The sequence below is a fragment of the Stomoxys calcitrans genome, chromosome 5 (assembly GCF_963082655.1).
Source record: "Stomoxys calcitrans chromosome 5, idStoCalc2.1, whole genome shotgun sequence".
NCBI classification, from domain to species: Eukaryota; Metazoa; Arthropoda; class Insecta; order Diptera; family Muscidae; genus Stomoxys; species Stomoxys calcitrans.
The window spans coordinates 149,780,996-149,806,634 of NC_081556.1; the positions used below are offsets into that span (position 1 = coordinate 149,780,996).

General features: G+C 35.7%; 3 protein-coding genes across 5 annotated transcripts; 2 read left to right on the top strand and 1 right to left on the bottom strand.

Annotated features, from left to right (window-relative positions):
• The first annotated feature begins 474 nt into the window (after window positions 1–474).
• Window positions 475–1,142, top strand: LOC106091707 (small ribosomal subunit protein bS16m). Its single transcript, XM_013258329.2, has 2 exons — window positions 475–734; window positions 791–1,142. The coding sequence occupies exons 1-2, from the start codon at window positions 609–611 to the stop codon at window positions 1,070–1,072; spliced, it is 408 nt and encodes a 135-aa protein (XP_013113783.1). The 5' UTR covers window positions 475–608; the 3' UTR covers window positions 1,073–1,142.
• Window positions 1,143–4,022: 2,880 nt separating this feature from the next.
• Window positions 4,023–23,817, bottom strand: LOC106091712 (receptor expression-enhancing protein 5). 3 transcript variants are annotated; one of them, XM_059370300.1, is made up of 5 exons: window positions 23,709–23,817; window positions 23,451–23,625; window positions 9,285–9,517; window positions 5,334–5,433; window positions 4,023–4,486 (listed from the first exon to the last, which is right to left on the bottom strand). In XM_059370300.1, exons 2-5 carry the CDS (start codon window positions 23,590–23,592, stop codon window positions 4,413–4,415), a joined length of 549 nt encoding a protein of 182 aa, XP_059226283.1. In that variant the 5' UTR covers window positions 23,593–23,625; window positions 23,709–23,817; the 3' UTR covers window positions 4,023–4,412. The 3 variants fall into 3 exon arrangements, with proteins under 3 accessions (XP_059226283.1, XP_013113797.1, XP_013113799.1); XM_013258343.2 differs by lacking the exons at window positions 23,451–23,625; window positions 23,709–23,817 and adding an exon at window positions 17,007–17,606; XM_013258345.2 differs by lacking the exons at window positions 23,451–23,625; window positions 23,709–23,817 and adding an exon at window positions 9,614–9,771.
• LOC106091713 (dynein regulatory complex protein 8) lies at window positions 12,809–13,927 on the top strand. Its single transcript, XM_013258346.2, has 4 exons — window positions 12,809–12,920; window positions 12,991–13,228; window positions 13,294–13,504; window positions 13,711–13,927. Exons 1-4 carry the CDS (start codon window positions 12,908–12,910, stop codon window positions 13,720–13,722), a joined length of 474 nt encoding a protein of 157 aa, XP_013113800.2. The 5' UTR covers window positions 12,809–12,907; the 3' UTR covers window positions 13,723–13,927.
• Window positions 23,818–25,639: the final 1,822 nt, after the last annotated feature.

Consider the following 25,639-nt stretch of genomic DNA (forward strand, 5'->3'; position numbering starts at 1 on the left):
GCTGTAAGTTGCTAGCAACAGCAATAATAAAGGCCGAAAAATGATACATTATGCCAATCTTCACTCTTTATTTTTGCTGATAAGCCTTATTATGTAAAAAACCGTTTACGTGGTACAAAAGGGTCAAAATAATTGTTTTCTTTTAATGAAACCGAAAAAAGTCTTCACAGGTACCGTTATCGAAAATTTCGCTTGCAGGTACATAGTTCAAATGAAATCTTTGCGTATCAGGGTGACATAATAAGCATTGGTGAATTTTTTCTTGCAACTACGAATGAAAATGAATGTTTAATAGCTCCATGCAACATGAAATAAAGTTATTTGCAAATAAAAACGATTTATTACACCATATATGAACTTTTTTACCAAAAATTTTTTAAATTCACCCAAAATATATATCGATGTTTGTTGTCATCTTGTATTCTACACAACCATTTTTTCAGTGTATGATACACGGCTGCCCAATTAGTCAGTATTTAAATAATCGGCATCGAAAATCAGCTGTTTGTACACAGCAAAATTCGTTTTCATAACACCCATTGACCCCACATTGTATAAAAACTGACAGAGAACTTACATTTTTTGATCAATCAACAATTAAATACAAGATGAATATTGCTCCATTATCTCCTGCAAGTGGTATTGGACGGTTCTACAAAAAGTCTGCGAAAATCATACGCTTTGTAAGGCAAGGATGCACCAACCGTCCTTTCTATCACATTGTGGTGACTGAGGTAAGATATAGAAGCTAGCCATAACAATTTAATCATCTTTCTAATTTCTTGTACAGCGACGCAAGAATCAACACCAGCCTGTTATTGAGCAGGTGGGAACTTTTGATCCACTGCCAAATCAGTATAACGAGCGTTTGGTTTCATTTAATTTCGAACGCATTCGTTACTGGCTGGGACAAGGAGCTCACATGTCAATCCCAGCAGCTGAATTGTTGGGTATCTCCGGCCTATTACCAATCCACCCTCGTACTTATATGACGGCGTGGAGAAACCGCCAAAAAACCGCGGCAGCTAATGAGTCTGTAGAAGAAAACGAAACTGCGAAAGAGAAAAATTAATAAATATTTTATTTCAATTAGTACTAAGTGTTATTAAATGAAATTTTCAAATCAAAATATTTAGTAAGAAGCCCATTTGATTTTTATTGATCAGCAAAATATTGAAGGTGTCGACTACGCTCAAGCCAATGCTTTATGACGAGCCCGAGGAAGCATAGAATGTTATATCTACCGTTGTAATTAGCACTGTTGATTTGTGCGTTTGCAAAATCCTTGCATTAATGAGCTACTGCTTGTCACTGCACTCAGCACGGGATAGTTATGAGCACTACACAGGCTGGAACTTTGAGCTCCAATCTGTGTGGTGTCCATAGTTGTCACGAGGAGCTTAGCTGCGAGCTACAGGGTGCGTCCACAGGTTGTGGATAGTGGAATGCTCCATGTGTAGAAATGGACCATGGGTAAATAACCAAAAGGTATTTACTCGGTAAATTGGTAATTTTCATCCGATTTCGATGAAATTTGGCAAAGTGAGTCCTGGTAGACCCCTACCCATTTTTGTGAAGTGTGGTTCAGATCAGACTATATTTGGATATAGCTGCCCTATAGACCGACCGCCCGATCTCCCGATATAGGGTATTGAGGCCATAAAAGATCCATTTATTTCCCGAATTCGATGAAATTTGTGCACAGTGTGTTCTGGTAGACCCCCACCCATTTCTGTCAAATATGGTCCAAATCGGACCATATTTTGATAAAGTTGCCATATATACCGTTCTCCCGATATGGTGCAATGAGCCTATAAAAGGAGCATATTCATCCTATTTCGATGGAATTTGGCAGCACAGCGAGTTCTGGTACCCTCCTAAAACTTTTTGTTGAATAACGTCAAGACCGGACCATATTTGGATATAGCAGCCATATAGACCGATCTCCCGATATAAAGAGCATTTTTCATCCGATTTGGATAAAGTTTGAAAGAGTGCGTTTTGATAGGGCTTTACACCTATTTGTTGAATATCGTCCAGATCGGACCATATTTGGATATAGCTGCCATATAGACTGATCTTCCGATATTAAGAATTGAGCCCATAAAAGGAATGGGTAGGATTTTTCCAGAACACTGTGCCAAATTTCATCGAATTCGTGTAATAAATGAATCTTTTATGGCCTCAATACCCTATATCAGGAGATCAGGGGGTCGGTCTATAGGGGCAGCTATATCCAAACATAGTCCGATCTGAACCACACTTCCCAAAAATGGGAAGGGGTCCACCAGAACTTACTGTGTCAAATTTCATCGAAATCGGATGAAAAATTACAAATTTATTGCCTCAAGACTTCAAGTCTGGAGATCGGTCTATATAGCGGCTATATATAACTAAAATCCGATTTTATGAGATCAGATGGTCAGATTTATATACAAAGAATAGGAAATCATCAAAAAAAATATGTTTTTATACCCAAGATATCTGAAAAATTATAAATACCCAAAAAGAGTATTGGGAATTTATCCGGTATAAACCCCTCTCTATCCATGTGAAGTAGCTGCAACTGCAGTCGCGGACAATTGGCGGTATCGAGTGGAAAGTCTCAGTGATATGACAATGTGAGTTATTGGCGCCTTTAAATAACCAGTGTGTTAAATAAAGGAGATTGATAAGGATCGTCACCTCCACATACAAATGTGGCTACGACAACAACAACTGCACTCAGCGGTTGTTGTTGTAATAGCCACATATATTTGCATGTGGAGGCAGCGAGCCTCGTCGAGGCCCTGTAGGTGAGCATAGGTTATTTAAAGGCGCCAATAACTCGCTTTGTCTAATCAAGTATCATAAGCACCCAGTATTTAGTCTCTTTGATTATAAGACTATGTACTGTGTAAGCCAGCGACAGCAAACCGATAAAACTCTTCTAACTTCGTTCACCCGCTGACCCGTTCATACCCATATATTCCAGTTCCCCTAACATGTGTAATGCAGTTCCTTTAGCCCGGCACCCAAAACAGGTAAATTTTAAATTTAAGTTTTTTAATTCCCCACTCCTTTAGCGATTTAAAGAATTGTCGTGAATACATTATATCTTAGCTACTCTGCTCTATCCTGGAGAGGCAATAGCATCAATTGGCTGTGCGAACAAATAAATACATACCTCAGTGACTTTTCAGAGAGCCGTAATCTAAAAATCTTCCCCCACCAAATCATCAGCAACTCTATTCAACACCTGGACAGCTAATTACAGTAGAGAGCTTGTGATACAGGTCGGCGAACAAACAATCCTTATGGCGAGGCATCCAAAAATCCTGGGAGTAACCCTCGACAACTATCTCTTAGTGTAGATCCGAGCTACTACGATGTTCGAAAAGTCAAGGAACAAGAACAATATCCTCAAATTTTTGGCCGGCAGCACCTAGGGAATGGAAGACCATGTTGGGCGACCGGTGATAAACTGTGTGGTCGCGGTATGGATCGCGATGTGTGCGAAAACAAAGTGCGAGCATCGATCATCTAAATAACGAGACTAATATCCTTGGGTTAAACAGCTGCCATCGAGAAAAACACCCAAACTTCGGACTCACTCAATGCTTTCCCTAATATATACCCTAAACGCAGCACTGGACCCCTACAACTGAAGCGGAAACCATTGTCGGGTTAGAATGATCTCAGAGGGAGAGAAATAATGTACTAAAAAGAACAGAAGAAGAGAAGTAACAAATCGTGCCGTTCCGATTCATAGAACTCTATCGCCGCGAGAACATGATGACCATTCGTTATTTAAAGACGGCAAAAGCTCGCCTTCTCATACCGAGTATCATAGGCACTCAATATTCAAGCAAGAGCCGGTGTCATCCGGCCTCTCACTGAGACTATCCACTCGATCTCCCCAGAGATATTGTAGTTCCGACTGGCTCTATTAAGATTGGTGGTATGGTGCCAGAATAAGCACTGCCTGGCACAATTATTCATGAATATTTACCTAGTAGCCAAAACCCATTTAGACTCGTACATTAAGTGTATTTTGTTTTTAACAAGACGTTTTAACATTTATTTGTTGTTTCCTTTTTATCCTTTTTTATCCATTTTATATAGTACATATGTATGTCTAATGGTATTTTTTACATTATCAAAATTAAGAGTGCATTTATTTTAAATATATAGTATGTAATTATAATTAAATTTAAGAATTAAGAATCGAATAATTTTGAATCTGAGGTTAATATGAAGACACATACGTGATGACACATGATTTGCAGCAAACAACATGAGATACCTTCACCAAAAAGTAGTATATAAAAATAATACTACTCATTTATACTGGTGTAATTAATTTGTTTGTGTGTGTTTTATTGAGGGAACAATGTTGGGAATCAAGGATTGATGGTAATTCTATTTCTAATTTAATCGTTTTTCAAAACTGATCCAATATTCTTTTTGGCTTGGCCGATGGCTTTGTCTATCGCATTGTCAACGGCTGAAAGAGAAAGAAAAAGAAAATAAAAAAATTATTAGAATTACTATTAAAGTAAACGACAAGCCGTTAAATTTTATATTTATTTATTTATTTCATTTCATGCAATGCGAAGCCATCAGGCCTATAAATAATCACACTATGCATAAGACGTACTTTTTCTAACATAAGTTAAAAAACTACTCAATTAAAAATAAAAAACTCAAAAACTTAGAAAATGGAAAAAAATATTTAACCTATTTAACACTTTCTGAATCTAGATAAAACTAAATAACAAATAAAAAACAAATTACTAAAAATTATAAGCAGCAACTGATTAAAAAAAATCCTACTCAAAAAAGATCAACGTAATAAATTAAAAAAAATGATTAAAGCATAATAAAAATAGTAATACTTAAACCAAAATATACAAAAAAAAAATCCCAATAATACTTTTGGCTTTGAAAACAAATTATCAAGAATTATAAATAAAAGAGCTTGAAAAAAAAATAATTAAAAAATATCACTTAACAAAAAAAAAAAGATTTAAACAAAATGGAAAAAAATAAGTAATACTAAATATATGAAGTTATAAAAGCTAATTAATTTTAGATTTTACTAATTTCCGGTTATAACCGAAAGCGGGTTGAAGTATAAAATTTTAACTGGATATTGAGAAAGTTGGCCTTATACTGTAATTTTTAATTTAAATGACTAATAAAGTAAATAACATGCAGTTAAATTTCATATAGGTAGTTAAAAACGCCAATTAATTTTAGATTTTCCCAATTTCCGATTATAGTCGAAAGAATTTTAAAGTATAATTTAACTGGATATTGAGATAGTGGGCCTTATTACTGTAGTTTTTTACCTTGATGATGTTTAAGGAAATATGGACGCACGACACGATTGTAGATAACATAAGAACCATTTTGCTCAGTTGGCAGCATGCACCAAATCAGGAAACCACACTGTAAAGAAAAATAGAATTTGTGTTTTTAATGTAAATTCATACATTAAAATGATCTTAAAAAAATAAAATTTTCAATTAAAACAAGTAAAAGCTTGCTAAGTTCGGCCGGGCCGAATCTTATATATCCTCCACCATGGATCGTATTTGTCGAGTTCTTTTCCCGGTATCTCTTTTTGGTCAAACAAAGGATAGAAGAATAAATTGATATAGTTCGGAGCATAATTGAATTGAATGTTGGAGACTATAGTAAAAGTCATTGTGTAAAATTTCAGCCAATTCGGATAAGAATTGCGACCTCTAGAGGCTCAAAAATTAAATAGGGATATCGGTTTATATGGGAGCTGTATCAGGCTATAGACCGATTCAAACCATATTTGACACGTATGTTGAAGGTCATGGGAGAAGCCGTTGTACAAAATTCCAGCCAAATCGGATAAGAATTGCGCTCTATAGTGGCTCAAGAAGTCATGATTTAAGATTGGTTTATATGGCAGCTATATTAGGTTATGGACCGATTTCAACCATATTCAGCACAGTTGTTGGAAGTCATAACAAAACACGTTGTGCCGAATTTCAGCCAAATCGGAAAGGTTTTGCGCCCTGTAGAGGCTCAAGAAGTCAAGAACTCAGACCGGTTTATATATCAGATGTACGAGGTTATAGAACGATTTGAACCACACATAGCACAGTTGTTAGAAGGCATAACAAAACAAGTCATGCAAAATGTCAGACAAATCGGATAAGAATTGCGCCCTCTAGTTGCTCAAGAAGTCAAGATCCCAGATCGATTTATATGGCAGCTATATCAAAATATGGACCGATATGGCCCATTTACAATTCCAACCGACCTATACTAATAAGAAGTGGCTAGCTTTACTCCCTCGAAAGTTAGCGTGCTTTCGATAGACAGACGGACATGCATAGATCGACTTAAAATGTCATGACGATCAAGAATATATATACTATATTTCGAGAAGTTACAAACAGAATGACGAAATTAGTATTCCCCCATCCTATGGTGGATGGTATACAAATTTCATATGGATTCACCTAAAAATGTATACAAACTACATTAAGTTGAAGGGCATAATTTTATTCTACATACCAAACTTCTGTCATAACAGCAAACTTAAAGCTTCTAGTGCTTAAGAAGTCAAATCGGGAGATCGGTTTATATGGGAGCTATATAAGGTTAATGCCCTATTTGGACAGTACTTGACACAGTTGTTGGAAGTCGAAAGTAAGAGAGCACTATGTGCAAAATTCAAGCCAAATAATAAAATAGTCCGCGCCAAATTTGATGCAGATCGGTTGAAAATTGTAGCTACTACGGCCATTTAAGAGCAAATCGGGCGATATATAAATGTGGGAGCTAAATCTAAATATGAACCGATTTATACCAAATCCTTGGGTCAAAAAAGTGACATGTGCAAAATTTTGTGATGTTTGGACAACAAATACGACCTGCACTTTGATTACAAGAATACATGGACTCATCAGAAGTGATTCTGAGTCGATCGGTAAACTTATCAATGGGTCCAGCTCTTCTCCTTCTTAGTGTTGCAAACAAATGCACAAAGTTATAATACCCTGTACCGCAGTGGTGGTGTAGGGTATAATGCATGAATGAATATCACAGCTGACAAAAGTAAGGACTAGATTTACGGCCTTATTCACAATTAAGTTTAGTGAATACCAGTGTTACCCAACGCTTGGTATTTATTGGGTAAATACCCAATAAATACCTTTTTTGGGTAAATACCCAATAAAACCCTTTTTTTGGGTATTTATAATGTTGCCGATATCTTGGACATAAAAATATTTTCCAAACAGTTTTTGATGATTTCGCATTCTTTCTACATAAACCTGACCTTCTGATCTCATAAAATGGAATTTTAATAACATATAGCCGCTATATAGACCGATCTCTAGACCTAAAGTCTTGAGGCAATGAATTGGTCATTTTCATCCGATTTCGATGAAATTTGGCACAGTTGGTTCTGGTAGACCTCTATCCATTTCTGTGAAGTGTGGTCTAGATCGGACGATATTTGGATATAGCTTCCATATAGACCGACCACCCGATCTCCCGATAAAGGATATTGAGGCCATAAAAGATCCATTTATTACCCGAATTCGATGAAATTTGACAGAGTGTGTTTTGGTAGACCACTATCCATTCCTGCCAAATGTGGTCCAGTTCGGACCATATTTGGATATAGCTGCCATATACACCGATCTCCCGTTATAGAGTATTGAGCCCATAAAAGGAGCATTTTTCATACGATTTTGATTAAATTTTAAACAGTGCGTTTGGATTGATCTCTATACCTATTTGTTGAATATCGTCCAGATCGGACCATATTTGGATATAACTGTCATATAGTACGATCTCCCGATATAGAGTAATGAGCCCATAAAAGGAGCCTTTTTCATCAGATTTGGATGAAATTTAAAACAATGCGTTTTGATTGACCTCTATACCTGTTTGTTGAATATCGTCCAGGTCGACCATATTTGAATATAGCTGCCATATAGACCAATCTCCCGATATAGAGTATTGAGCCCATAAAAGAGTATTTTTCATCCGATTTGGATAAAATTTGAAACAATGCGTTTTGATTGACCTCATACCTGTTTGTTTGAATATCGTCCAGATCGGACCATATATGGATATAGCTGTTATATAGTACGATCTCCCGATATTGAGTATTGGGACCATAAAAGAGCATATTTCATCCGATTCGGATGAAATTTGAAACAGTGTGTTTTGATAGACCTCTACACCAGTTTGTTGAATATGAAATTTGAAACAGTGCGTTTTGATTGACCTCTATACCGGTTTATTGAATATCGTCCAGATCGGACCATATTTGGATATAGCTGTCATATAGTACGATCTCCCGATCGATATATGGTATTGAGCCCATAAAAGAGCATTTTTCATCTGATTTTGATGAAATTTGAAACAGTGTGTTTTGATAGACCTCTATACCTGTTTGTTCATATTTTTATATATTAAAAAAAAAAAACATTTGTATTGCGTGTATTGGGTATATATGGGTAAATACCCGGGTATTTACCCAATTTACCGGGTAAATACCTTTTGGCTATTTACTCATCTCTAGTTATATCTCGACAGTTCTGACAACAAAACAGAATCATGGTCTTGGCGGTAGCCCTTGGCCAATATAAGATTGCATAGCACCAATTTGTAGCATATAATTGGCTGTCATGGGACTGGAATGACTTAACGATTATGACAAACGGACGAAAGAGACAAAATCAACATAGAATGTAAGAGCATTAAGAATATAAAGGATGAACCACAAAGAGGTCAACATTATGAAGTCGCAGATAGTAATCCCAGAGAATGGGCGCCCCAGTAGCAGAGTTGGTAGCGTGTTTGGATTACCAGTGCAGGGGTCGTGGGTTCGATTCCCGCCAGAAGCCATGGTCAGTCGCTACTGTGGTAACACAATGGACATAAAATTGTCTAAGTGAGTCTGTAAAGGACTGCCACTCTTACCTAACCTAACCTAATCCCAGAGTGTTATAAAAGAAAGGACGAGATTAGTTTAATAATCCTTCCCTTATTAATGCTCGTATTTCTTCTAAATCGATAAACCACAAAAATATTATACCGTTTTGTTCTGCCTATATCACGAAACACAATCAAAATAACAACAGATGACATTTTTAAATATCGTGATATGACATGCATTACGTTTATGCTCCTGCTCTTAATTTTTCAATTTATTTAAATATAGGAACTAAGAAAAATTTTCTGAAAAACAAAGTCAAAGAAAAAATGTATGCATATATAGATAAATTATATATTAAACATACCTTAATCAACCAGTAGAAGGGAATTATGGAAGTCAAGATGACAGAGAAGTACTCAATAATTGACATGATGCCATAAGTCACCCAATATGTTAACCATTTTGTATCGTCTAATTTTGTACTCGATTCAATGGCATGAATGGAAACGTAAGCTGGATATACTACGCCAATAATGTTGCACAGCAATTGGGCTCCATAGCCAAAGATCAAATATAGCGCACAGAAAGCAGCAGCACCTTCAATTAGACAAGAATCGAAAACAAAAAATTAATTACACATTAATTAAATTATTTAACATTTTTGAAAAAAAAACCTAAAAATTAAATAGGCACCATATTGCATTAAACGATTATCGGCAAAAAGTTCAATTAATCGACTTATTAGTGGTTCAAACATATTTTCTTTATTTTTTTTTGTTTGTTTTAATATGACCGCCCGCTTAATAGCACCACACGTAATAAAATTGTTATAGGTACGAGTATACGAATACTTCTGAATTAAGCCAAGAAATGGAATTACAAATATTTCCAATAATACCAACGATAAAAAAATTTATGACTGTTTCCACTTTGCGGTCTATGCAGCGTATGTTGCCGCTGCACTCAACAATTGTGGTTAAAACATTGAATATACAATTCTAATTATAAAACTTAGCTCTTGACAATTTTAAATACATATGTGCCCAAATGTATTCCTAATTGCAAGTATGTCGTACATACATGTGCACCTCCCTAATAGACGGCATTAAGTAGCATACAATTTAATTGGAACTTTTATTTTCAATTTTAACCAAATCCCTCAAGATGCTATCACACTATATGTGCTTGTCTTATAGCGTGTCACTTTTGCAATTCATTGCAATGCATGTCAAATTGTCAATTTACATACGATTCATCATTTTTGCTATCACACTTGCATGTTATTTTCGTATGACATAACCTAAAAATGAGAGCAAAAACTGTTATGAGAAAGCTGGTTGAATCAAAGTTGTGAAAATAATTAATTTTGGTGTTGCTTTCATTCGAGTGACAATGAAAACAGCTGATTTCTTCATATTTTTGTCAGAAGGAACAAAGCACGCTCTAAACGAAAAAAAAAAATAAAATTTGTTAAGTGATTTTCATATATTGGTTTAATTCGTATCACACTATATGTACATCTGTAACAAATGCAAAATTTGACATGTCATAAGACAAGCACATATAATGCGAAAACACCTTAAATAGTTTTGAGAATTAATAGCCTTTGATTTGTAAAAAATGTCAATTTGAATCGCATGAATAAATGTCATGTCTACATTGACTCGTTTTGCTTATGTTGTTTTGAAAAATATCCCAATCGTTCACACTAGTTGAGATGTTTTGGAAACTGCTTTTTTTCACACTCCAACATAGAAAGTATGATGCACTATTGTAGAGATTTTATACCCATCACCGTAGGATAGGGGGTATATTAATTTAGTCATTCCGTTTGCAACACATCGAAAGATAAATTTCCGATCCTACAAAGTATTGGGTTGCCCAAAAAGTAATTGCGGATTTTTCATATAGTCGGCGTTGACAAATTTTTTGACAGCTTGTGACTCTGTAATTTTTTTACTTTTAGCTTGCTTTAGAAAAAGTGTAAAAAAAGTATATTTGATTAAAGTTCGTTTTAAGTTTTATTAAAAATACATTTACTTTCTTTTAAAAAATCCGCAATTACTTTTTGGGCAACCCAATAGTTGCCATATAGACCGATCTACCGATAAAGGGTCTGAAGCCCATAAAAGCTTTATTTATTACCCGATTTCGCTGAAACTTGAATCAGTGAATAGTTTTAGGCCTCACAACATCGAACCCAAATATGATTCAGATCGGACTATATTAAGTTATAGCTGCCATTAGACCAATCTGCCAAATAAGGCTCGGAAGCCCATAAAAGCTTTACTTATTATCCGATTTCGCTGAAATTTGAAACAGTGACTTGTTTTGAGCCTCCCGACATCCGCCCCATATATGTTTCAGATTCGAACTATATTTAGATATAGCTGCCATATAGACCGATCTGCCGATAAAGGGTCTAATGCCCATAAAAGCTGCATTTAACGCCCAATATCGCTGAATTTTGAATCAGTGAGTGGTTTAAGCCACCCGCCATCTGACCCAAGTATAGTAAATATCGGAATGTATATGGATATAGCTGTCACATAGACCAATTTATCATGTATTTACATGAGGAAAGATTATCGAATAGAACATGCTTGTTCAATGTAGCTGGTCCAAAGTGTAACCAATTCCAACGGCCACTTTTTTGTATGAAAATATTTTTTTTATTGATTTCAATAACACACATTCGAGGAAACAATTTAAATTTCGGAATCCAGTCACGTTTGCTCGATATGTTCATCATTCCCCGTTGACTATTGCTCTGCGTCGGTCGAAAAACGAGTTGGAGGTTACACGAATGTAATGCAAATTTGCCCATGAACATGAAAGTTCCATTAAGTAAACATCAATCCCATGGCAGCCGGTTGTATGTACCGGATTGACCCGATGAATTCCTTCATCGGCAAGGGCTGCCGCCTCAGTTTACCATACACTGCTTCTACAACAACAACATTAAGTAAACATGATTTTTCTCACCAGAGAGCACGACGTTCTGAAATTCGCGCAAGCGCAGCAATTCCTTTGATTTTTAATTTAACCTTCCATTTGATTTCCACTACGACTTGAATTTCGCTGAATTCGAGCCTTCCAACCATTTCAGGTGTTGCGGCAGTTTTTTTACCATCGCCATGGCGTGTGGCAACATTACCAGTATAATAACGATTTATTTCGTGTAATGCACAAGCATTTTGTTCACTTTGAGGTGATTGAGATAGCCAACAATTCTAATATGATTAGACAAAATCGTCTATGTTCAAACTATCTTGTTTCCACTGAATTTTATATATTGGTACCTGTGCCCTAACAGTCCTGTTGTTGTCATTTGCCAACAGGACATTTCTCGTTCCAAATGAGACCTAGGACTTACAGCAAGATATTTTTAGAATCATTTACGTCCAAACAACATGATTTGAATAAATCGTCCAAAAATATTCAGCATAAAATTTCAGGGTGATTATTGTTAGGGATTTAATTAAACGACAAAACGACCTAATAAATGCTCATACTACACCTAGGCTGTTCCTTAGCATGTATGAATGTCACCATATAATTGATTTGCAAGAACATCCAATTTGTCTAAAAATACGCATCCAACCTTAGGATACCCTTAAAAATATTCAAATTCATGACAGATGTTTTGACCATAAAGACATGTACATTGTGGCGGCCTGTCGTCATTTTTCGTTGATTTTCTGTTATGCCCATTATGCTGCAAAAATGCCAATCCGGCAGCTAAACAAATGTCAACGTTTCTAGTAGTCGCCATAGGCCGCCAGAGAAGGTATAAACTAGGTTACACACATTTTGCTTGGTTACTCGGTTGCCGGTTCACGTTGCTATGATAAATAAACAAACCCCTCCTCTCTTATCTTATGACATATTTAATTGTTTTCTTTATACAAATTAGTTTTAAATTAAATAGCACTCGAGAGATTATAAAATTTTAAGTGGGGAAAAATTGCAAAAAAGTGTTATAAAATGGAAATGCCAAGTGAGTTTTTAGCATAGCGTGTATGGGTATGATTTGCCACAAAACTCATATGTAAATTTCTTTTCATAAGTGCCCATTGCTAATGATTTGGATAAACGTATATCGGATGCCTTTTGCATATTTGACCATCATGGCGATAAAACCATAGATGTAAGAGAAGTTGGTACAGTTTTGCGTTTCCTGGGATGTGTACCCACAGAGCAAGAGATAAATGAAATCATAACCGCTACGGAAACGGAAGATTCCAGTGGGGAAGTACACTTGGCTAGGTTTTTGCCACATGTTTCACAGTTATTAATAGAGCACAAGTGAGTATGTTAAACTAAATAGAAAGTATGCATAAATTTTTAATGGTTGTGTGTAAACTCGAAAGAATGGAACCAGCCGAACCCGAAAAGCTACTCGATGCCTTTCATGCATTGGATCCTGAGAATCGTGGGAGTTTAACTAAAGATTATCTAAGTAAACTTATGATAGAGGAAGGTGAACAATTTACTCAAGAAGAACTGGATGAAATGATGGCTGTTGCTGTAGATCCACTAACTGGCAATATACCCTACGAGTTCTATCTTAATCAACTAATGGTAATATTTTGTCTTAAATTCATTTGTATAACTGTAGCATTTTCGGAATTCAATTTAATTGCAATTCAACAACTTGCTGATGAAATGCACGCTGAAAACTAAAGTCCTCAAAGACATCTAGAAAATCAATGATTTCAAAAGTTGAAACTAAATAATTGACCGTTAACTATTTGACCATTCTTCTTGTTTTTTGCAATCTTTTACAGGTCTATCTATGAGCAAAAAGAAACACCTATAAAAACCAAAATATCATCAAAAAAATATGGTAGCCATCTATCTTTCCATCAATATTTCTATAAAAATAACTTTACATTAGAATTCCAACGAAAAGGAGCAATTCACAGACATTAACATAAATTCAATATATAAATAAATGGAAAAAATTAATAAATTATGGCATTGTAGATGATGGTTCTACCTTGATTTATGACTTTACGTTTGGTAATGTGTTCAAGTTTCACAGTGAATTTCAAAATAAAAAAATATGAAATTGAATAAAAGGGGAATGTGAATAGAAAAAACATTTTTTTGCTTCAAAGTTTATTGTCTGAGAAGGAGATAAAATGATCAAGACATAATGTCTTTACATAACATCAAATTTCTAGTAAACTTTGTCTTTATAAGATTTAATTGGAAAGAAATTTGGTCGGGCGCCTCTGGCTCTTGCACTAATACTGAGTGCCTATGATCCTATATGATAATGATAATGCTAATTACTGGCGCCTATAAATAACCAATGGCCACCATGTTCCCGCGGCGATCGGTCCTTTGGACCGGAACGAGCTTGCTCGCCTACAGCAGCTTGGCGAGGATCGCCACCTCCACATGGTAATGTGGCTACAACAACAACTCAATAGACACTTATGTTGTTTCACATGCCACCACAAAAATAATATTGAGTCCTATGCAGTTCTCAGTACTGTATATTCGACCGATTCTAATTTATAGAACTTTGGTTTGGTATAGGGCTCGGCAAATTAGGAACCTCCCTTAAGACTATCGTAACTGTACAGCACACTACAGCGTTCCTTTGCTATATCTTCTGTCTAAATGGCCAGGTTAAAATGTCGAAACCTTTGGGCCAGGGTCATTTATTGAGTGCTTTACAGAAGGTAGGCTAATCGACTGTTGATGTTGTTTTTAAGGCGTGTGTTTATACCAATGTGATGGATCTGTTCGAGACTGCTTCGGGACAAAAGACACATACGACTTAGGTTCATGGTGACAATTTAGCGGTTCTGTTAGTCCCGGCCATGTGAAGTCGAAAGTTGCAGAGGACACACGGACGAAATTTTGCGAAGGACACGAATATGCAAAAAAGTCTATATTGGTAACTCGATGTTGGAAAACATGTAAACTCAAATTTACTATTCAAAAATATTCAAACAGGTAGGTATATTTACTTTGTTTTAAACTAATTTTGAATCAATAGCACCTTTAAGATATCAAAGAACCCTGTTGAGACATTGCCATTATTCTTTATTACTGTTACTACTATATCTAGGCCAGCGTAGCGAAGAGGTCGGCATATCCGCTTATGACGCTGAACGCCTGGGTTCGAATCCTGGTTTTCCCCTCCTAATGCTGGCATCATTTGTGAGGTACTATCTCATGTAAAACTTCTCTCCAAAGAGGTATCGCACTGCGGCACGCCGTTCGGACTTGGCTATAAAAAGGAGGCCCCTTATCATTGAGCTTAAACTTAAATCGGACTGCAGTCATTGATATGTGAGAAGTTTGCCTCTGTTCCTTAGTGCAACATTTGCAATTTGCTAGCAGTGCTATTGCAAATGCAAACGTTGCAAAATGGAGATGTTTACATGAAGATGATTAAACGAAACTCATGCCAGGTAAACAAACTATCCATGCCGTTATAGAAAAATCACTAAAGAGCGGCGCCATCATTTCAATCAACTACAAACACAAAATTGTATTTTTGTCCATTATTGTTAAATTGCAACCTTTTAGAATCCCGTTGCCAATGAAGTCGTTTAAATTTAATGACGTCTGCTCATAATGTAGGCGGCTAAATTATGCCGCTCGCAAGTTGGTAACCAAAACGTAAATGAATTTACAATTACTGACATGACATTGTTTGCTGTTCTGTCAAAAAACTTACTAGCCACTGGGCTACTCAAAAATTATTCACAACACTTAGCGTCTTATTTTTACTATCCCATGGCAGCCGGTTGCATATACCGGATTGACCCGATGAATTCCTTCATCGGCAAGGACTGCCGCCTTAGTGTACCACACACTGCTACTACAGCAACAACTATCCCTACCACTTTGCTACCAATCGACGCACAGCCTTAATAATTCTATCGCATTTATTTATAAAAAAAACCTAAAGGTATATAGAAAATACAAAAGTGAAATATAGCCCTAGCGACATTTAAATTTCAGTAAAAAAAAATATTTACATTTGGCTAGATTCTATGCCCTCATTCTATGTTAGCTTCCTGCATAGCCACTTCTCCACTTTTTCGAAATGATTCTCCCTTTAACCGCCAAATTGTCTAGTTTTATGTCCTACCATTGGGTTTGAGGGATTTAAAGACTTTACAGCTGAATGATGTTTACCAAACTGTTTTTGCAGAAAAACAAAAAAAAAAAAACACCAACCACTTAATTCTTTTTTTCTAATAATTGTTTTCCTTTAAATATCCAGTAGAAACATGCAGCTTTCATTTTAACTTTCTCAACCTATTTGTCACCTTTCTCAATCATTTTCTCTCCCTGGCTCACTTCTGCAAGCAATCAAAAACGCAAGCTGATAAAAAATATACATGGCAACTCTGCTAAGTAAACAATGAATTCTATAAAAGAATCTGTTATCTACTTTGATTCGACAAGGACCATTGGTGTACTACAACAGTAGTAAAAATAAAAAATGCAATTCGTTGAAAGCGTAGATGAAAATTATTCATCAGCTAGACGAGCTAGTGCACAAGCATAACATGCATACATAGTCCAATGACCCCAAATAGGAGGCGACATTAACAAAAGAGATTTGCGATTTGTTGTTGTTTTAATGTCAGAAAAAAATCCTTCTTTTATCCTTTCTTCCCTCAGCTTGTTTCGACAATCTCATGCAATTGGATCCATAAAGACACAGCACATGCGTTAGCATTATTTAATTTCATTTTTGAAAGCTGTGACATGAACTTCACACTGTTTGCAATAAACCAAGATAACATTGAAATGGCAATCGATTAAAATTCTTTGTACACAACGCATAAGCACAAACATTTCCAGCCAGGGGTTAGCTGTGGGATTATGGAATTATTTTGTTTGTATGGATACACCTGTTATGGAATATTTCAACTGTGTAGTGGCGAATAACCCAATGATTGTGCAAAATATCATAAAAACACAACAGTATTAAGCAACGCGCTTTGCAAAAGGCATTTCAGCAAAAAAAAAAAAACAAATAGAAATAAAAAAACCGAATGAACAAATACAATATTTTGTTGTGACACACATGAGACACCATACTTACCCAGACCGACTTTAACAATAGCAACGCTATGACGGTGTTCTTTTTCTTGACGTTCTCTTATACTTTTCAATATGTAATCCCACAGCCACATTTGGAATTGTTTTTCTACAAATCTCCAATAAATAAATTGAGCAACTAAAATTCTACGTCACACTTCACTTATGGACAAGTTGGTTAGTTGGACAGACGACTTGGCACGAGCAACGATGCTACATCACCAGCGCAAAGATGTACAAAGATATAACTGAAGAACAGCACACGTTCTCCATTAACTAAATACACACACGTGAATATATATGTATTTGAACATACACAAATATGTGTACTAGGTCTCCTACGTTCCGTGAGTAATCAATAATGATGTGTACTCTGGTGAACTACACAAAACACAACAGAAAAAAAACACGAATTGTTGTGAGTGGTTTTCCAAAAATTTTTTCTAGCTATTTTATGCAAAGAAACAATTTTAAATGTTCACCAATTGACTAGTAGACTACTATGAACGTTGAAGCGAGGCTATGATTTTTATCGTAGTTAGTAGAATTCACAAATGCTTTTAATTGCCGCCACTAAACGCACGACGACGACCCAACAGGTAATGACCGCTATCTACTTCGCTTGGCTTTATCAATCAGATCAAATGTTGTGCTATACTGGCAGGTGAGAGAAAACCTCTCCTTTACTTATAAACAAAGAATGCTGCCTTACTTCCTACAACACCGCTAAAAACTGGAGAACACAGAAAAGTACAAAAAAAAAAACAAAAGAAACAAAGAGAGTACAAATGGTCATACTGCAATCGTAAACAAAGGCAAAGTGTAAATAGTGAAAAAGAAAGCTTTGTAGTACAACGCACGAGTACATTGGCATCTCTTTTCGAAGAGAGACATTGAAATAAAAACAAAACCGGCTCCTATATAACAACAACATTCGCTCACGCGTAGCATGGATATAATTTCAAGACTACAAATCTTTGTATTGCCCTTAATATGGCAAATATCCCCTTTGGAATTATTAACAAGAGTCAATTAATAAAACTCAGTAGTTTAAACAAGTAAGAGCGTGCTAAGTTCGGCCGGGCCGAATCTTATATACCGTCCACCATGGATTGCATTTGTCGAGTTCTTTGCGCGGTATCTCTTTTTAGGCAAACAAAGAATAATGAATAAGAACTGTCATGGCATTGGAAGTCATTGTGTAATATTTCAGTCCATTCGGATAAGAATTGCGCCTTGTAGGGGCTCAAGAAGCAAAATCGGGAGATCGGTTTATATGGCAGCTATATCAGGTTAGGCAACGATTTGCATCATACTTAGTACATTTGTTGGAAGTCATAACAAAACGCCTCATTCAAAATTACAGCCAAATCGGATAAGAATTGCGCCCTCTAGAAGCTCAAGAAATCAAGACCCAAGATTGGTTTATATGGCATCTATACGAGATTATGAACCGATTTGATTCATACTTAGCACAAATGTTGGAAGCGAACGTGCAAAATCGGAATGAAAATTGCGCCCTCTAGAGGCTCAAGAAGTCAGGACCCAAGATCGGTTTATATGGCAGCTATATCAAAACATTGACCGATTTGGCCCCTTTTACAATTTCAATCGGCAATCCCAAGGCAGCCGGTTGTACGTACCGGATTGACCCGATGAAATCCTTCATCGGCAAGGGCCGCCGCCTCAGTGTACAATACACTGCTACAACTACAACAACCATATTTCGAGGTATTACAAACAGAATGACGAAATTAGTATACTCTCCATCCTATGGTGGAGGGTATAAAAACTAACGAGTAAAAACCGTGCTAAATTCGGCCGAACGTAATCTTATATACTTTCCACAGAAATGGAACGCATTTCTCAAATTCTGTTCTTCAGCCAAATCGGATAACAACTACGCCCTCTACGGATTCAGGAATTAAAAAATGGGAGTTACATCAGGTTATGAGCTGACTCAGGCCATTCTTGACACGTATGTTGGAGGCCGTAGAAATAGTCATTGTCATTGGATAATAATTGCGCCCTCTAGGGCTCAAGAAGTCATATTAATGGATCGGTTCAATGGGAGTTATATTCAAATTTACCCATATGTCTTATTTGCATTCCCTAAAGACATATATTAAATAAAAGCATCGATGCAAAATTTCAGGTAGCTGGCTTCTTCTCCAGATTTGGAAAGACCAGCGGACATGACTAGATCGACTCGGAATGTCAAGACGATCAAGCACATATACTTTATAGTGTGACAAATTAATCACCCTTATTCCGTTTGTCGAAGGCATAGACTTCTTACAAACGGCATTATGGTTGTGGAAGATGTCATATTCGACTATCAACTTGAACTAGCGTTAGTAATTGACATGAGAGAGAGGTGGCGCTGACTTCATTTGTTTGAAATTAAGAAAAAAAATACGAATTTGTTGAATTTTACAAAAACAAATGGTGGTCATATTCTTTACACAGAAGGCAGTTATAATTTTCATCGAACTTAGGTGAAAACTAGGCATTTTATAAGCTTATAAAGTTCATTGGTTGATTGGTGTTCTACCTTTTGTCTGCTCAGCGACTAAGGTGGTGTGTGTCCAGAGGGATCAGGGATCGGACTTAATGGCACCTATGATTTAATGTGGATCGTATTCAATATGGATGTCGAAGGTTCCAATCCAAGTCATGATTCTAAATAAGATTGGAACCCTCGACAAACATGCTGAATACATTCCACATTGGATCACTGATTTTTTCTAAAGACAAATTTCAATGAAATTTTCCCTCAAGGCAACATTTCAATGATTGAATGAATTTCCTCTAAGTACAAAATTTCAATGAATTTTTTTTTCTAAACACGAAATTTAAATGAGATTTTCTCTTAGGAACGTAAATTTCTATAAAATTTTAAAAATTATAATAAATCGAGTAGCCATTTATCTGTATTCCGTTTGTCGCTATACCCATATTTCTTCTTATGTTGAGCGATTTTTGGGATATTCTTTCCTAAGTTTATCGATTTCAGATGTCTGATTTTTTTTCATAAAATATTCAAAGAGCAATTACCCCGTTCCCTGATATATATATATATATATATACATTTTGATATATTCAAATATGTTTACGTTTTTTATACCCTCCACTATAGTATGGGGGTATGCTAATTTTTTCACTCTGTTTGTAACTCCTCGAAATATTCGTCAAAGACCATATAAAGTTTATACATTCTTGATCGTTATGACATTTTTTTCGATCTAGCCATGTCCGTCCGCCCGTCTGTCCGTCGAAAGCACGCTAACATTGGAAGGAGTAAAGCTAGCCGCTTGAAATTTTTGCACAAATATTTCTTATAAGTGTAGGTTGGTTGGGATGTGAATGGGCCATATCGGACTATGTTTTCACATAGCTGCAATATAAACCGATCTTGGATCTTGACTTCTTTAGCCAATAGAGGGCACAATTCTTATCCGATCTGGGGTCCTTATTTCTTCGGCCTCTAGATGGCGCAATTCCCATACGGTTTGGGTGAAATTTAGCATGACGTGTTTCATTACGGCTTTCAACAGCTGTGCTTAGTAGGGTTCAATTTGGTCCATAACCTGATATAGCTGCAATATAAACCGATCTTGGATCTTGACTTCTTGAGCCACTAGAGAACGCAATTATTACCCGATTTGGCTGAAATTTTGCATTAGAAGTTTTGTTAAGACTGTGCCGAGTACGGTAAAAATTGGTTCTTAACTTGCTGCCATATAGACCTGCCATATAAACCGATCTGGAATTTCGACTTCTTGACCCTCTGGACGACGTAATTATTTTCCGATTTGGCCGAAATGTTGCACAACGGCTTCTTCCATAACCTTTAACATACACGCGTCTGAATCGGTCTACAGATTGATACAACTCCCATATAAACCGATCTCCATATTTTCCTTTTTGAGCCCGATTTGGCTAAAATTTTACACAATGATTTCTACTATGGTCTCCTACATTCAGTTCATTTAACGATCGTAGCAATTTTTTCCTTTTATGTTTTCTTTGCCTAAAAAGAGATACCGGGAAAAGAAATCGACAAATGCGATCAATGGAGGAGGGTATATAAGATTCAACCCGGCCGAACTAAATACGCTTTTACTTGTTTTTTCTTCTTTCTCATTCTATCTTTTATTACCTAGTTGGGAACTATAATATTTTGTCATATTACAAACTTTTTTAATTTTGTCAAATTACTTTCTTTCTTATTAAGAATCTTTTCAAATAATAATATTTAATACTTTTTGTTTGTATTCAAATATAATGAGTAGTTAATTTTTCCGATCTTAGTCTTTAAGTCATTATTATAAAACACATATTTAACTGGCCACTGCGTGGCTTCAAGTTTCTGAATATAATGAAACGAAATTTTCTCTTAGAGAAATTTGAAAGTTTATCTTTAAGAGAAAATATTATTAAATTTTTCTCTAAACACAAAATTTAAGTAAGATTTTCTCTAATATCTAAATTTCAATAAAAATCCTTATAAAAACAAAATTTGATGAAATTTTCCCTAATACAAAATTTGATGAAATTTTCCCTAATACAAAATTTCTATAAAAATTCCAACAAAATTTTTCCTAACGACAAAATTGCAATGAAATTTTCTCTTACAAAAAATTTCAATTAAATTTTCTCTAAACAAAAAATTTTAACGAAATTTCTGTAAAAACAAAATTTCAATTAAATTTTTCCAAGAGCAAAACTTTAATGAAATTTCTCAAAAGACAAAATGTCAATAAAGTTTTCTCTAAATACAAATAATAAAATAAATGTTAAAATGGGGGATGCGTCCTCTACAGTCAAATGTTTATGCATGCAGTTAAAATGTTTATACAGACACCATGTGAGTTATGAGACAAATGGAAATTTAAAGGCGCCAATAACCCGTCTTGTCGTATTGAGTATCATAGGCATTCAGTATTTTGGCAAGAGTCATTTGCCGCCCGAATTTTCACTGAGACTCTCCACTGGTTACCGCCGATTTTTTTCGCTCGGTATCGCTGTGCTCATAGCACCCTCGTGGCAGGTTTCGGTTCTCACCAGGATTCGAACAGGATTCTGCGTCATGTGGGTAGAACCTAATGTCTGCCACGGTAGAGCTTTGAGTAGCTGATTAAAATGTTTGTTTGGCTTATGACAGAACTCCAATGGAAAACATAGCATAGCTTTTTTTTGCAAAGTATTGCTTCTCTGCCGTGGGGCTCGACTGTAAAAGGAAGCCCTTAGAATTTCCTTCATGAAAAAGTCTGCCACGGCAGAGCTATGAGCAGCTGTTTAAAATGTTTATTTGGTTTATGACAGAACTCCAATGGAAAACATAGCATAGCTTTTTTTTCCAAAGTATTGCTACTCTGCCGTGGGACTCGACTGTATAAGGAAGCCCTTTGACTTTTTCGTACATGAAACATTTTTAATTGCTGCTCAGTGAAATTTTCATAATAAACAGCAGTTGTTTTTGTAGCCACATTTGCATGAGGATGTAGGGATCCTCATCAAGCTTCTATAAGCGATCAAGTTCATTGCGGTCACACACAGTAAAATGTGGCTGATGATGCCCAATGTTACGAGTTTTCTGATTGGTCAAATGTAAAAATGTTGCATTTGCAAAACTTTAAAACGTGTTAACTGGTGAAAGGAAAGAAAATAATTGGCTTATCTTTTATCTATAAACAAAATACCAAATTTCCCATGATTTATTAAGGAACAGGGGACATTTCTCTCACATCACTGAGTGCAGCACGATACCTCACAAATGTAGCCAGCATTAGTTAAGGGAAACCCGTAAACAATTGACTTAATTTCATTATATGCATATTAAACGTTTGATAAGACGCCCGATATAGTGGCTAATCGCAATAACTTAAGTGTGAAAAACAAAGTGTATGCAAACCGGAATGCTTTTTATAGCTGCTATAGCTGATAAAGAAGCCGGCAAAAATACTGAAAAAGGAAAACGCTGATAGACAGCGAAAATGTATCAAAGCACATATTGGTAAAAAATTGTTTGCTAGTGCTGCTGCATAGTATTGTCTTGAGGCACCGACGATAATTTTAATTATAATCTCATGGGACATATGTATGCACACTCATATATACATATATGTTTGTTCATACATATATATAAGTATAATACGTAGATATATTGCATACAGAGGTGCTTGGCTACAAAAATAAAAGCCCAACCATAGCCACGTATATGAAAATGCGTGGCAATTTCAGTTTCACAAAAAGGGAAGAACAAACCAATGTATTTTACCCATAGCCAATGGGAGAGGGGGGTAAGTAATAAGAACAACCCAAATAGTCCTTTAGTTTGTCACTGAAAATGACGTAAACCGCGATTTATTTTTTTTTTGTCATTTGCCCATTCACCATCGCGCACTTTATGTCTTGTGCCATTCCACTAAAAAGGGGGACTTACCTAAAAATAGATACAGTTTGGGGATATTGGTTTTTTCCTCAACCGTACTGAAAATTTTATTCCAAGGCTTCGATTTATCGTTGAGTGATTGGTCCAACGTTCCTTTATATTGATCCAAAAATTGTTGAACTTGGGCTGCCATTGTGTGAGTGAATCCGTTTAGTCAATATGGAATCTGGGAGTTACAAAGTCCAAACGATGCAATTTTCAAAATTATTGTTCCAGTGAGACACAGCGTTTTTAAAACAGCTCGCTTACCTGTCTGTATGTGTGCGAGAAGTAATCCGAAAAACAACAACAATCCAGTCTCGTAATTTGATTTAGCCGACCAACAACAAAAACTATTTGACATTTGGGATTTGTCAGCGTCAGAGTCAGAGTACGAAGTCGAGCTGATTCCAGGCATCTACGCGCCGTTTTCAGCAAAAAACATCGGCTGAGCCGAAATAACAGCAATGAATATTATCATTTTCCATGTTTCTACTTGGAGCAAATCTAGATTTGCGACGAGCTTTCGGAAACATCGTGGTTTGCAACGAGGTTTCCCATTCATCTTCAGTGAGAGCAAATCTACTTATTTGAAGAGATTTGCAGTAAATCTCCCTCGAATTTCAAATGCAGCACTGCGTTTTAATTGAATACCGGTTATTATCGCTAATTTGGGTAGCACTTTTTCTCAACATCTGATAATTTCATATTGAAATTATAAAATTTTGTAGTCAAATTAAAAAAAAAAATGCTGCACAAATTTAATTGCTGACCACAATATATATGCTGAATACAATAAAAATGCTGGTTCCAATAAAAATGCTGCCAAAAACATCTTTGTTGACAGTTACAAATTACTTTAAACGTAGTGTAAACCGATTTGGGAGATTATCTCAAACAAATCAAGTGGATTTGGGCTCTAGTGTAAACGTGGTTTCGAACCTGTTCTGGTTTTCGAAAGAGAGGAAAACGAAAGATTTCCTTAAGCTGCTATTACACGGCATATAGTTGTTTTATGACTTGCCACTTTTTGTATTAACATGTTATTTAAAATGTTTGTTAAAATTATTAATGTACATAAGTTTCATAATTTTTGCTATCACGCTTGTATGTTATTTTCGTATGACATAACCTAAAAATGTGAGCAAAAGGTGGGTTTATATACGAAAAAATTATTTAACTTGTGAGAAAGCTGATTAAATCATAAATTTTAGAAAACAATTTAATTTGAGGTTGCTTTCATACGGCTGACAACAAAAACAGCTGATTTCTCTATGTCAGAAGGAATAGAACACGTTTTAATCGAAAAAATATTACATGTGTTCTTTTGAAAAGGGCCGTGTAAACGCCGCATAAAACATTTCCTTTAAACGTCTGGCAACTCTGATCAGAGTACGAAGCTGAGGTTTTTCGTCGACGGGTTGGTCAATATTTTGATTGGGGGATGCGATGATTAAAAAACTTAAATCGGCGGTTGTATACAGTTTCAGATTTATCGTTCAATTTAGTTAATTGGAATAAAAGGTGTGTTTTATTAACCCATTAATGGCAGGTACTACCGTTGAAAACCCTTGTTTGCGATTACTTTTTGAAACATTACGAAAAAACCGATGATAAAATAACAATTTTACTTACTTTTTTATTTGCAAATAACTTAATTTCATGTTGCATGGGCCCATCAAAACATACATTTTCGTTCGTAATTGCAAGAAAATTTGTTTAGTATCTATTGGGTTGCCCAAAAAGTAATTGCGGATTTTTTAAAAGAAAGTAAATGCATTTTTAATAAAACTTAGAATGAACTTTAATCAAATATACATTTTTTACACTTTTTTTCTAAAGCAAGCTAAAAGTAACAGCTAATAACTGACAGAAGAAAGAATGCAATTACAGAGTCACAAGCTGTGAAAAAATTTGTCAACGCCGACTATATGAAAAATCCGCAATTACTTTTTGGGCAACCCAATACTATGTTATGACTGGTACTATGTTCATTATATTTTTATTAGAATTTTCATAAGCAAAAAGCGAACATAGTACTAGCCTTTACGCAAAGAAAATTTCAAACGGTATCGGTGACGAAAATTGTATCAACATAAATTAACAGGTAGGAGCAGTTGCCCAACAACAAAAATTGGGTGCGCTATTTGTCTGAAAAAATTGAAGCGAAATTTGTATTGGCGCAGCGACATGTTTCTACA

Excerpts from the sequence above, each read along its gene's own strand:
- LOC106091707 (XM_013258329.2), top strand. The coding sequence starts at position 609 with ATGAATATTGCTCCATTATCTCCTGCAAGTGGTATTGGACGGTTCTAC. Across the intron at positions 735-790 it reads ATCACATTGTGGTGACTGAG|CGACGCAAGAATCAACACCA; the intron begins GTAAGATATAGA and ends TTTCTTGTACAG.
- LOC106091713 (XM_013258346.2), top strand. Across the intron at positions 13,229-13,293 it reads CAGTTATTAATAGAGCACAA|AATGGAACCAGCCGAACCCG; the intron begins GTGAGTATGTTA and ends TAAACTCGAAAG.
- LOC106091712 (XM_059370300.1), bottom strand. The coding sequence starts at position 23,592 with ATGGCAGCCCAAGTTCAACAATTTTTGGATCAATATAAAGGAACGTTG. Across the intron at positions 9,518-23,450 it reads CAAACTGTATCTATTTTTAG|GTGCTGCTGCTTTCTGTGCG; the intron begins GTAAGTCCCCCT and ends GTCTAATTGAAG. Across the intron at positions 4,487-5,333 it reads TTTCCTTAAACATCATCAAG|CCGTTGACAATGCGATAGAC; the intron begins GTAAAAAACTAC and ends TTTCTCTTTCAG.